General features: G+C 46.5%; 1 protein-coding gene across 2 annotated transcripts in view; it reads left to right on the top strand.

Annotated features, from left to right (window-relative positions):
* MIIP (migration and invasion inhibitory protein) overlaps window positions 1-13,582 on the top strand; it is a 157,796-nt gene that overhangs the window by 120,994 nt on the left and 23,220 nt on the right. Inside the window, exons 5-6 of one of the 2 annotated variants that reach the window (XM_069609904.1) lie at window positions 2,408-2,475; window positions 12,725-12,851. In XM_069609904.1, coding sequence (XP_069466005.1) covers window positions 2,408-2,475; window positions 12,725-12,851 — 195 coding nt within the window. The remainder of the gene's footprint in view (window positions 1-2,407; window positions 2,476-12,724; window positions 12,852-13,582) is intronic. The other variant, XM_069609905.1, reaches the window with a different exon arrangement.

The following is a 13,582-nucleotide window of genomic DNA, read 5'->3' as shown; positions in this document are numbered from 1 at the left end:
CATCACCACCTAGGAGGCACTTGGTCGCGAATGCTAGTTCAGTTGTCCAAGGATCTTTGGCATTACTGCCGCGATCGGAAGATCTCCTTGACCACGGAGTACCGCCCGACCATGCAGAACATGGTAGTGGATTGGAACCTGTGTTACTGGCACAACTTCAGCGACTGGATGCTCCACAAGGAGGTGTTAGCTGAGATAACAGCCCTCTGGGGTCCCCTGGACACCGACCTGTTCGCAACCAGTTTGAACAAACAGTTACCAACGTTTTTCAGCTGGAAGCTGGACCTGGAGGATCGGGGGACAGAACACTTTTTTCAAGCATGGTCAAATGCAGTGCACAATGTGTTCCCCCCTTCGTGATGCGAGAGAGAGGGAGTAGTTGTGATCTTAGTAGCCACAGACTGGAAGTCGCAAGGATGGTTTCCAGTTCTGATGGAACGTTCTTTGGATTTCCTGTGAGTGCTTCCTCCCAGGGAGGGTCTTCTGTCAGACCCAGCAGGGAATTGTCATCCTCTGACGAGGACCGGGCAGCTGCTGCTACTAGCATGCAGCCAGTATCAGGAGCAGATGGAGTTTTGCAGAATTTTGGGATCAGCTGAAGAACTCCTTAAACAGTCCTGGGCCCGCTCGAAGCTCTCATCATGAGGCGGCATGGGGGAGATGGTGCCTATGGTGCAGCAAGCACAGTCTTCATCCCGTTTCGGCGCCTTTAGTGCAAGTGCTGAATTTTCGAGCATCCCTAGTAGCGGGGGGCAGGGGAGAAAGCTTTCTGAGCCATAGGGGTCTACAGATCAGCGATTTCAGCAGGCCATGAACAGTTAGACCGAGCACCTAGGGGGAGCACACGGCTGTAGTGAGGTTGATGCCCCCCTAACTTTTCACAACTATGGGACGTCGACGCAGTCTTGCAGCTATTTATTAGCTGGCTGCATAACCGGGATCTTTCGGACCATCACCTTTCGGGAAAGTTGGTGATGCTTTTATGCCTATTGTCCAGTAGGAGAGTGTTGGATGTGAAAGCCCTCGAGGTGGACAGGAAGTCCTTTGGCCCAGATGGAGTAACCTTTTCGATTGCGAAGAGGACTAAATGCCACTCAGCGGTTATCTCGTGCCCCTATTTTTTTAGAACAGCTGAAGTTATGCGTTGCCAACTTTATCAAGGAATATGAGGCGAGGGCAGAGGAAGTGAGACCTGCAGGGGTGTCACAATTGCTTACAATGTGCAGGAAGCCACTTAAAGCACTGGCAGCAGTGACTGTTACGCAATGGGTGTGAGAGATCATGTCTCTGGAAGGCATTGGTGTGACGCGTAGAGCTCATTCCGTTAGCAGCGCCATGGCTTCCAAAGCATTCAAAGTCAGGGCTAGGCTTCAGGACGTCCTGAAAACGGCCGATTGGTCTAGCAGCGCCACTTATAAGACTTTTTAATTGAAGCTGATGACGAGTGTTGCAGCGGCAGTAGTGAATAGCTTTGAACAAGCATAATGCTCGCCTCCAGTCTTGACATAGAATGTAGATTACCACTGCTGTAGCGCAGGGAGTCTTGATTCTAAGACACAGAGGCAAGCATTATCCCACCAAATGATGCAAAGCATAGGGTGCTGTAGCTGTGATGCTTGTAGATTATGCTATTGCATCATATTGCACTCCCTAATATGTTCCTTTCTTGGCAGGGGATGACCAGAAAAGTGGGTTAGGGTTTGAGGGAAGCGATGTTTCGCCAGCAAGGGAGTTGGTGTGGACCATGAGGAGTCCCATATCTGAAGAAGTCTGTTCAGGCGCAGTTCAGATCGGCGTGTTCTGTTGCCCAGTTGGAGTGTTTGACGTTGGTATCGGATGTTAGTTGAAAAGCATAAAGGAAGAGGAAAGGACCTGGCCAGGAAGTGGTTCATGGGAAATAGACAGTATATGGTTATGAGACTACCAGAGAAACTTGGGTTCATGGTATATGAAGTTTGGAAAGTGTTTTTCCTGTTTTGAGGTTTACAGTTACACAAAATATTATTATTAAATAAATATGAAGATTTTAAATCCTCTGGAAGAGTAGAAATCAAGAAGCTGAAACATAATGCTCGCCTCTGTGTCCTTAATAGAATCAAGACTCCCTGCGCTACCAAAGAGGTAATCTTCATTATTTTAACCTTTTCAGTTGTTTGCTTGTTCTAAAAGTTAAGGTTCTAAGCCTTTATGGTAGTTTCAGCTCAGAGAGGACCCGTTTCAGGCAGGCGTTAACAGTCACACCTGCTAATACAACTAATATTTGGTTTCAAACATTGATTTAGAAACCTAGCCTTCTCTTTATATTTGCACAGAGCAGTAAATCGTAGAACTCTGGATGTACTGTCATTGTTTCCAGATTATCTTTTGATTTGTATCCTTTAGTGTCAATTTTTTCCTTTTTCCTCAGTAGTTCACAGCCACCAGATTTCTTGTCCCTAGATGACGACAAAGAAATTGTCCTCGGGCCACACGAATGTAAGTAACACTGTACTCTCTTAATTCATCTATAAAGAGCTGGTCTCCTTTCTATTCTTACTGTAGGTTATGGTAGTAGCACCCTCATTGGACAACAAAGTTTGTACGTGTCACACCAGGTATCCTTTGCCCCCAAATATTGTAACTTGCAAATAAGATATTTTTAATTTCTGGATATAAACTACACTCACAATGCATAAGCAACCCAGGAGTTATTCATGTATTAGTTATGTGGAATCAGCTCATGCAAGACAGGTTATTGCATTTCTGTACATGAGGCATAGGGATGTGTGGTTAAGGAACCAAAGAGGATAAGATTGTGCAGGGTGAAAGCGATCGAAGAGATATTGGGAGAGCGTTTAGTAAGAGGAGTGGGACAAATGTGTTTTGAGGTATAGTCTGAAGGTGAAGTAGACTTAATTGTAGAAGGGTTTGAGAAGAGTCCCATAGCCATGGGGCTGTAGCCATGTAGTTGGTGTTTTGAGAATCTTGGCGTAGTGAGTTGTTGAGAGCTGATGGATTGGCAGGGTCCTTGGTGGTTGGTGTATCTTGACACAGGCTTGCAGGTAGCTAGGGCAGTTGAGGTTAACCGCAGTAAGGGTGAGGCCGAGGGTCTTGAAGGCGATACAAAACCAAGTGGCAGTGAAATTATTGTAGTGAGTGTGATGTGGTTGTATGACTTGAGGATGAATCTGGCAGCTGGATGCTTTGAAGCTTGCGGTTTAAGACTAAAGAGGTCGGATGGCCATGAAGGTTCAACATTCCAATCTGTAGTGGGTTTTGGCTCTGAGGAAGGTGCACCGGTTGGGGGGATGATTGTAAAATGTTCAACATTGTTAATTTGTGCCTGGCGCTAGAGTTTGTCTTTTAATTATATTTCAAGATTATGAACTGATTTAGATTTATCAACCACGTTGGTTACAACATTCAAATATTAGGTAGCAGATAGGCCAGCATCCATGGGTGTAATGTGGTTGAAGCAGTTCTCAAAATATGTCAAATGTTGGTCTACCTTGTTTTATGGTGTAAAACCTATCCATGCTAGAATACTCCCACAGAAAGCCCACCTACTGGTCAATTGAACAGTAACGGTTAAATTTACACACACACAACACATCAAGCAAACTCCAAGAGGCCAGTTCATGTTCTACCTTCCCACACTTCAAGCACCTTTTAAAAAATGGGCACAGACACCCACACCCCAAATATAATACAATTGTGGGAATCCCAACAATAGATTCCCTCAAAATCATCCCTCATACAGACACTGCAAAGCCTTCACATAAAACACTGAACCCACACACGAAAATGAGTACACCTAAACAAGAACACCAAACTATTAAGATATGCGACAACATTACTGCAAAGTCACATGCATCCTCTAACAAACTAAGTGGCCTCATTGACCACAATTGAAAGACTGTACTCTTGCCCGCCTCACCCAAACATGCAGTCCAGTTGTGGTGAAAAATGGCAAATGCCTACCACCCTGATGAAGCAGAACTCACTGACACTTGCACTTTGTTACTATGTGATGATAACAATTCCTTGGAGACATACACACTCTGACAAACCTTGCCCAGGAGTAGTAGAACATTGAAAAACTCAACTGCCCATCCTGTCTATTTACAGTTTGGAGTGCTGGAAGTTTGCAAATACTCGCTATCCAGAGTAAGCTGGCCACATGTCCTTATCACGTGTGCTTGGAAGGTTGCTGACCTGCTAAATAAGTCCATATGGGCACATACACTTTTTAAAAATGTTGTATTTTGTATTATTTTTATTGATTTTACAACAAGTTATACTTTCCCCTTCCAACTCCCCCACCCACTGTCTCCATTCCCCCTCCCTAACCCTCATTTTCTCTCCCCCCACCCCCATGATCCTTAGTGTTTCTTGAACCTTGTGAGGTCATTTCGTATGGTTCCATTCAGCTCGAGTCCAAAAGTCTGAGGCTCTGGGGGAACCACAGGGTTCTATAATCATCTTTCAAGAATGTCACCCCGTCCCCCAATCTCTGGCAAATCTGGAGAGGTTATTGTTCATAGCTTCAGTAGCCCATTCCAACGCCACCAGCTCCCACACTTTGCGGAGCAAATCGTGTGTGGTAGGAACCATGGCTCCTTTCCTTCTTTGGGCTATGAGTGTAATTGCTGCCAATGTTCGCACTATCCGTGCCTTGATCTGCCCCATACCTTCTCCCTCCTCTGCCTTTCCACCCAGCCCTAACAAAACCAGCTCCAGGGAACTCTTCCCCTCCCTTCCCAAAGGCTTGTCCCAGTGCCTCCCGAACCCCGCTCTAAAACGGTTTAGTTTCTGGACATTGCCACCATATATGGGACCCGGTGCCTATTTCTCCCACTGCCTCCAACATTCTCAGATGCCAACCGTACAAGATCTTATACCACACTTCTTGTAATTGAGCTGTCTTAGTCGCCTTTGGTATCGGTCTCCACAATCTCTCCCATTCCTCCCTACTAATTTCCCTCCTGATCATCGTTTATCAATGAGCCATGTATGCCCATGATGCTCGAGGAGTGGTATCATCCAGTATCTTATATAGGTTTGAAACCAGGCCCTTGGTCCCATCATGGGTTATCAAGAATTGTTCAAATTGAGTAAATTGTCTATTGGCCGCAGCTTTAATCTCTTTGCTTAGCAGCCAATGCTGTAGTTCAAAGTAACGTATCCACTCTCTTGCATCCACCCCAAACACCTGCTTGCATTCTACAAACGATCTGATGGTTGGTCCTTGGTACATGTCTCAAATCGCCCTACATCCCCCTTCCCGCCATTGCCAAAAGCCCCTCTTTCTTTTTCCGGGGTGAAGTCTGTGTTAAAAACATCCCGAGATGAAATGACATGCAACCATTCCCTCCAGGCATTGCATTCTATTTGTTGTTGACTCTGGAGGTCTTGCGATGTGTATAGGAACGTGTAGTAACTGGAAAAACACTCCTCGATGTCTTCCGTGTGAGAGTGACGGGTCCCTGTATCATCCCTTACTGCCTCAATTACTTTGGTGTCTGCAGCCCCCTCTCAATAGCCTTGCCAGTAGTGCGTCCACCTTGTTAGCCTTTGCGTAGAACCTTTGTGGATAAACAATGCTCCCTTAGTCCTGAGGACACCTAGCTGTCCCACTGCCTGTCCATAGGCCCTTAATGATTTCCTGGAGGGGGCCTCCCCTGCACGCCTTCTTGCTTTGTCAACCTCCTCCTCAAGCTGAGCCTCGAGGGCCCTCAACTGTCTCTCCCTCTGCGCTTTTGCTGCAATAAATTCTCCCCTCATTGTAGCCTCAAATGCGTCCCATCGGATGCTCTCCTCCGTATCGGATCTCTCATTCTGCTCGAAGAAGGCCTTAATCTTCCCCTCCAGGTTCTCCCTTATGTCTGGGTCACACAATAGTTCCCGCGGGACCCTCCACTTCCACACCCCTGGTATGGACCCCCATAGATTGTCATTGGTACCACTTTATGGTCATCTACTCCATGGGACCCACCTCTACTTCTTCTTCTGCCCCCATCAAGCAAGCAGATACCCAAATGTAATCGATTCACGACTGTGTTCCGCGAACACTTGACATGACGTGTAGCCCTCCCCCTCCCTCCATACGTCCCATAACCTCAAACTCTCAAACCTTCTCTGTAATGCAGCCGACGCTACCGCTCCCCGGCCTGTTCCTCCTTTCCCAGATCTATCCTGATTCCTATGCCACGCCAGGTTAAAGTCACCCATTAAGACCATGTGTCTTTCACAAATCCTTCCAACACGTTTAGGAATTCTCTCAAGAAGCCCTCCTGTCTGGTATTTGGGGTGTACAATGAGGCCAAAGTATATGAGATGCCTTTGTGTGGTGCCCTACTATTATTTCCTCCTTTATCCACCTTGGATCCAGAAACTCTAAACTCTAGACTATTCCTAATAGCCAATGCTACTCCCCCTGACTTTGTTGGTCCAGATGCGTGGAATATCTGGGAGAAGCTCTGCAATTTAAGCCTCGCCTGGTCCTTCTACAAGAGATGAGTCTCCTGAATCACCAGTACATCCAGCCCTTAAGTCCTAGTGAATGTTTCCAATTTCTTCCTCTTGAGAGGGGTATTCACCCTTCTCACATTATGTGTGGACCATTTGAATTTGGGTGACTCTCTGTTCCATGCTTACCCTTGCCTCCTTTCCTGTGCAATAACCCTCCTGGCCCTCTCCACATTCTGGTAACCCGTGGTCCCCCCCCCCCCACTTCATGCCCTCAACCTTCCTTCATCTCCCCTTGCCCATGGATCCTCCCCGATTCGTTTGACCCCCTTCAACCACCCTAACCACCTTCCCCTCTTCCTCCCCTCTCAACCTCGGGATGTTCCTCACTCCTCCCACCTTAAAAATCAATCTCGCAACCCATCCTCTTAATCCCCCCTGCACCCTCCACCGTTACTGGTTCCAAAATGAATCGTCCACCTGCTCTCCTCTGCCCAGTCCACCACCCCCTCTCGTGGGCTTGTCATGCCCACTGTTATTCATCCACTGTGCCCCCTCCTTTGGTCTCTTCACCTTGTTTCGGGCATGGGCCTCGTAGTTACACTCTCCTTCGCCCTGCCGTGACCCATTCCCATGGCCTGTGCCTTGCACGATTCTCCGGTTGGGGGGAGCTTTCTCCCTGCCGTTCTTGGCCCATGTCCAAGTGTAGAATGTCGGCCCCTTCCTTTGGAGACACAATGCACCTTTGTACCCCCTCCCATTCAAACCACAGGACAAAAGGGAAGGACCTTCTGTATCGAATGCCCCGCCTAGCCAGCTCTTTAACTATTGGGCCCTTAAGCCGCCTCTTGAATACTCGCTGCCAAGTCTTGATATAGGGAAATCTGGTGACCGTTGTACAATACTGGCTCCTGTTCCCTCGCCGCTCAAAGGACTGTTTCTTTTTGTCCATATCTGGTGAATGCTGCCAATATGTCCCTCGGTCTTGCATTCAAGCCCCTCATTAGCTTACCCTCTCTACGTATCCGATCCAACTCTATTGTTTTGGGTTCCGATCCTCCAATCAAGTATACGAAAATCTTCTGTGCCACCCACTTCAGGTCTCTATCCTACGGCAACTGTTTAATCCTTATGTTAAGCCTTCTTGACCTGTTCTCCATGTCCTCCATTTGCAGTTATAAGTTCTGGGTCGCCACGCTTAGCCGTTCAATTGCCTCACTATTCAACGTGGTGTCTCTATAGACCTCCTGCAGGCCCCTTTCAAGGATATCGGTCCTTTCACCCAGTCGGCCCACCTCCTGCGTTATTTTCCACCAAGGCTGTATTCAGATCGGTGCACGTTACCTTGAACTGTATTAAGGGTCGTCTGGAGTGACGACATATCATTTTGGAAGTCCCGTCTGGACATTGGGGATACTTGTCTGAGTTCCATGGGGTCACTGTGGTCCGTCAGCACCTGCATACTCTTACCCAAGTCCCTTGTTTCATTTGGTGCCTACAATGTGGGGAGGGTGGCCATCATATCCCCCGCTGTTGGGATCTGCTTGGTGGTCCTGACTTTGAATTTAGATGACATCTTGCCCAAATGTTCTTGCCCTGTGCTCCCTTCGATGTTGCTGTTCTGGGGGGGGGCTTCCGCACTTATTCCAACAGACCCCTCTGATCTACTATGACCGTGATTCGTCCCTTTAGGCACACCCCATCAGTTCTTTTGCAGGTTTGTTGCAACCCCCAGGAGCCTCCTCTCCCTGAGCTGCCCCTTCTTACTATCCTTGGTTAATGATTGTAGGCCTCTCCCTGGGCTTAGGCCTGCTACCTCCTTCCGTGGGGCCTGGGGCATACTGCTTTCTTCTTATGTGGCTAGTGATATTTTCAATGCCTGGCTCTATTGTGCCGTTTGGGGCCCTTCTTCCTATCTTTCTGCCAGCTGCTCCTTCATATGTGGTCCCCCGGGGTCCGTGTCCCTCTCTGGAGATTTATGTCCTCTTTCTCACACCCTCCCTACTGCTTGTAGTATCGTGTTGCCTTTTCCTGAGCGGGTCTCTTCCTTTCCTCTATCTGAGCAGCTCCCAATCCGCCTCCTCCGTGGCACCAGCATAATGTGCAAGCGCCTTTTTCTACAGTCGCCTTCCTCCGGTTTGGGCCCACCACAGTACTGGCTGTTGTCGGGTCTTTAGTCGTGCAGCTATCTGTGTGTGCCACTCCTGGGACACCGCTGCCGCCTCCTCCTCCTCCGTCGTTCTGCCGGGCAAGGACGGTTAACTCCAACTCCTGTCTCCGGGTCGAGCCTTCGGCTCTGCTGCTTGTTCCCGTCTCTACTCTCCACCTCCTACTGCCCGGTTCCTACGCTGCCGCCTCCTCCTGAATGGCTCTGGCAGGGCATGCAGTGGCTTTCCTTTCCCGCCTCCGGGTTAGCCCTTCAGCACTGCTGGCTGCTGTTCGGAGTTCCCTCCGGCCCTGCTGTGCTCTGACGGCCCGTGGTCTGGATCCATCATTCCCTGCTGCTGGTTTTGATCTTCCTTCGATGTTCCGTTCTCTCCCTCCCGGGCCGTCTGTTGTCCTTTGTCTGCCTTATTGGGCTCTCGCTGACTCCGCCTTTGCAACGGCGCTCCCTTTTGGATCGCCACGATCGGGCTCCTTGAGTTGCACCGAGAGGCCCTGCTCTCCTTTACGCTCATATCGACCTTATAATCCAGTGCTCTGGGGGTGGTGGAACTACTTCTAAAATGATACAGGAGCAGGAGTGGCTGCCGACACGTCTATCTGTGGTCGGCAGCCATCTTGGAATCCCCCATGGACACATATTCTTGTTGGCCAAACTGGCATGACTAGGTCACTTTCTGGGAAATGGCCTGTGGGGTAAATCTACATGGTACAAACTGAAATATTGACTTATACCTTTTGAATATATGCCAATCTACGAGGCTGAGAACCCCTGACGCATGAGCATTATCACTTAACATAGTAAAATCCCTATTTTTTTTGTTTTTCATTCATCAACAATCACTGTAAATGAAAAACGTGCTCTAGGGGCACATGCTCAGCCAGACCCTCGCTAACTAATCGCTTCTGGCTATCTGTTACAAATGCCAAGTTTGCCTTTTCGAATTCTTTTTTTTTTGTTGTCCGGTAGGAGAGGAACCTCTAAGAGTTGCTGCTCCAAAATATTTACTGAGCTTGTAGAATATTTCTTTGTATGTTGATTTGTCCGTCATGCTGTTCCAGTGTTTGGAAGTCGGTTTGAGTCCTCCTTTATTTTATTTTTTTAGCTAGTTGGACCACTTAACATAAGCTGTGGAAATGTCCCTTTTCAGGACCTGTGGAAAGTGTTTACGAAATAACATTTGTGGGTTCTGCATTTATTAATTAAAATAAGTAAAAGGAGTACCAGCATGAGAAAAGGCTTGCAAAGGAGACATCTGCTATGGCTGCATAAACTAGTAGGCATTGCGTTGCTCTTTAGAAAGATGCTAAACTCCTAAGATGGACCCTAAGAAACAGTATTAGTCTATTTGACCTAAAACAATTGACATAATGGCCAATTTGGTTGAATTTTGCATGGGTGATTTGGCCTTTGGGGCAATTTGGTTGCATATATTGCAAAATACCAACCCTGGAGGGCAGGGGTTGCGGGGGTGTCCCCTGCTCCCCATGGTTGGTACTCTGCAATTTTGGGGGGGCCAAGGGTGTCCCCCGTTTCCTTAAAATTGGAGGCGTGGCCAACAAAAAGAAATGCATGTGCGTTTAAATTGAGTCCCGATCAAATTATTTTTGGGTCACTTTGCCGCGATTAAAAGCAATTTGGGCAAACATACCCAAACCTAAGAAACGCTGCAGTAATAAGGGGGGGTATTAGAGAAGAAAACATCTGTCCTCAACAAGAATGAGTCACCACTAGGCTATAGACCTTGTCCGAATCTTTGGTGCGTTTGAAATTTGTTATGTGTATGGAAAATCCAACCTTCAGGGGGTGTGGGGAGTGTACGGGGGATTGGGAGGGGGCGTTGCCAGAGAAGAGAGGAAGAAGAGTTTGGTGTCCCATCCACAATTGCTTAGAGAAAGCCCTGTGCTGAAGGTAACAACTGTTGGTGAAGTTGACTGAGCATCCACCAGAAGTGGAGGAAGTAACATTCTCATCTCTGGAGCGTGACCAACGTTAATCACCAGGCATGGGCCAGGAATTCCTTTTCATGTCAATGATGAGAGAAAAGTTACTGGAGGAGCCTTTTGTCGAGTCCCGTAACTGTTGTCCTTGAGCGAAACTGGGTATGTCTGGTGCAGGGCCAGACGGGGGGGGGGGGGGGGGTACTGCTCTCATGATAAGAAAAAGAAAAAATAGATATGAGCTCAGTATGAACTTGGGGGGGCGTTAAACGAGTGTATTGTGAAAGAAAAGACATACATTGTCTTTCTTTTGATTCAGGAAGGAGGTTACTTATGTGCTCTGGGACCAAAATATGCTTATTTTCATGTGCCTGTTATAAAGAAGCATTGAAAGTTCTTGAACAAGTTCTTGGGAGAACATTGCTAGATCAGGGTGCTGCTATTTTAACACAAGCTCCAAGGACTTTCACAAATGTCTTGCTCCTTTTGGCTACTCATTTGAGAGGAATCTGAGTGTACTTGTGTATTAGTACCTGGACAATTAATAGTTTGTTTGCGGACCAGTGGAAGTACAGTAAAAGCGGCTTGAGAGGCAATGCACCTTTTTGTTTTGGGTGGGATTATCTATCAACTTGGAAATGTCGAGGCACGAGCCATCCTACAGAATTTCGTCTTGGGTGTGTTTTTTGATTTAAAAAAAAAAGGTCCAGTCAATAACAAATGTCAGGGGAAATGATGCAAGTATGGCCTATTGGGGCTCATGTATTCTTCTTCACCCATGATACATTTCTGAATCTATAGAGGAGACCTGTGCAAACATGTGGAGCTTTAATGGTGCAAGGTGGACATAGACTGGTAAGATGGAATTATATTGGGTCAACTGAAAAAGCGACTGACCCGTTGGTCTCACAAACTCAATCTGATCAAAGCTTTAACATTTCAGGAGCAAAATCATGAAGTGAAAAGTTCATAATTGTTAGGTTGGATTGCCCCTTTGAATTGGCATCAGATTCTGGGCTGGCGGTCAGACGGGAATGCAGGACTTCATATTGACGTGTTATAGGAGAGTGATCTGTTGGAGCCTTTTTCCCATTGGTAAAAACGGTCAGGTTACAGAAAGGCCATGCAAGGGCTTTGTAGTACGTCCGCAAGCAGAGTGTAACCTGGTTGTTGTAGTTGTCACAGTAGTGTCAGCCCCTGTGTTGTTGAGCATTCAAGAATCTTGGCCAAAAGCCAGCCTTTCAACACAGGTTACATAAGCAGAGTATTAAGATTGCCATGATTGGAAGCTAGATTATCTTCTATTACCACTGCTTTCCCAAAGATGTGGTCTTCCAGATGTAGATTTCTTTCCCACAGCGTCTTCATCTCGAGGTTCCATCGCCCAGTGTGTCTGGGGAAAACTATTTTGCTCAACCGAAAGGATTATTTCTCTAACTTTTGCTACCGATTCCACTAATACAGACATTGACTAGTAAGATAAAGTGTGTGTGCATTGTCAGGATGCATTAATTACAATTAGTTATTGGGATAATGCTAGACTTCGAGTCTTAGAAAGTACTAAAAGCCATGTGCTATGTGAAGTTCAAACTTTTTAATCCAGTTCTAGAAATGCTGCACAGTGAAACCTATTGGAAAAAAGTAGCTATCTGCTTGTGTGCCTATGATCAACATCTAACTACTGTATTGTACATTTCAAAAAGCACCATCTGCGACTTGTTAATCATATGAAAAAAGTTAATAAAACATTTAGAAATGTGATTAGGGTGCATATTTATGGGGATTCCCAAATGGCCAAAAAAAGATCTAATGTCACAAACTTCTCCAGTTGTCATGGTGTCAAAAGTAGCTCTGGTCAGTAGTCTACCTTGAGCTTTCAAGGCTACAAGCGGGCACTGAATTGCTCCAATCTGCTAGTTATTTCAATCCCTGGGATGTTTATATTTGAGCAGGATACAAGTACTGTACACTAGAACATAGAGCATGATTCTGTTTCAGTGATGGGGTCCCTAGAATGAAGTTAGTTCTGTGATCCAGCAATGTCTGAATGTTGATTTTTTTCACAGGCAAGAATTTGGGAATATAGTTTTCTGGCCGGCAAAGGATGCATAATGTTTGTGTCTTGACTGTTTGGAACAGAGTTTGACTTTTTCTTCCTCCACTGGTGTGCCAGGTGTTTTCTGTTACCGAGTCAACAAACGCCTGTTTCCTGTCCCACTGAATCCAGAGGGTGCCTGCCCTGTTTGCAAAAGTCCTAGATCCAAACAGTCTGGCAGCGTAGCAGAGCCAGCATATGTAAGGTACGTTTGATGCATTGGCCTGCTTAACCTGGATTGTATGTGTATCACAGCTCTGCCAAACCATGGTAAGTATGTGTTTGTCAAGGCCCAGCATAAGATTTGTGTGCTGGAACATTTCCTCACATAGCTCCCTAGGGGAACCATCCCCCTATTTTGGGTAAATTTGTCTTCACACACAATATTTATCTGAGTGCAGGTGACCAATCGACCCTTTGTTTCAACAGACTTGTATGTTCATGAACTTGTAGAAATGGGTGGTAGTGGTACATGTAGGAATAGGCATCGCTCTAATAATTGATGATGTGGATCATAGAGTTGAGAGTTTATTTCATCTGGATTAGTATATCTGCCATGGACCTAAGCATGATTGCTCCGTGAATCTGTTATAGTACATGCTTTGTTATATCCTCTAATTGTTGGGTTGGGAAATTGCATATTATTATAAAGGTTTGCTTAGGTGTTTGCTATCCTCTGGTGCATTCCTTGACTCTGTAATGCCAACCTGATATCACACCATGCATCATACCTTGGACACAGTTTCTTTCCGCCATCTTATTCAGCCCCAAACATGGGTAGCGAAGACCAGAAGGAAAATTGAAAAAAGCGCACTGATGTTTTTCAGGAATGTGTGGGGAGTGGGGGAGAAACACATGTTAACACTTGCATCTTATGACATTTACTTCAAATTCCATTTTCTGTCAGATCTTTCCTTCAAATCAGAATTGTCTAGT

This window comes from Ambystoma mexicanum, chromosome 8, assembly GCF_040938575.1.
Source record: "Ambystoma mexicanum isolate Mex_15411 chromosome 8, UKY_AmexF1_1, whole genome shotgun sequence".
NCBI lineage: Eukaryota > Metazoa > Chordata > Amphibia > Caudata > Ambystomatidae > Ambystoma > Ambystoma mexicanum.
This window is presented reverse-complemented; position numbering and strand designations above follow the sequence as displayed.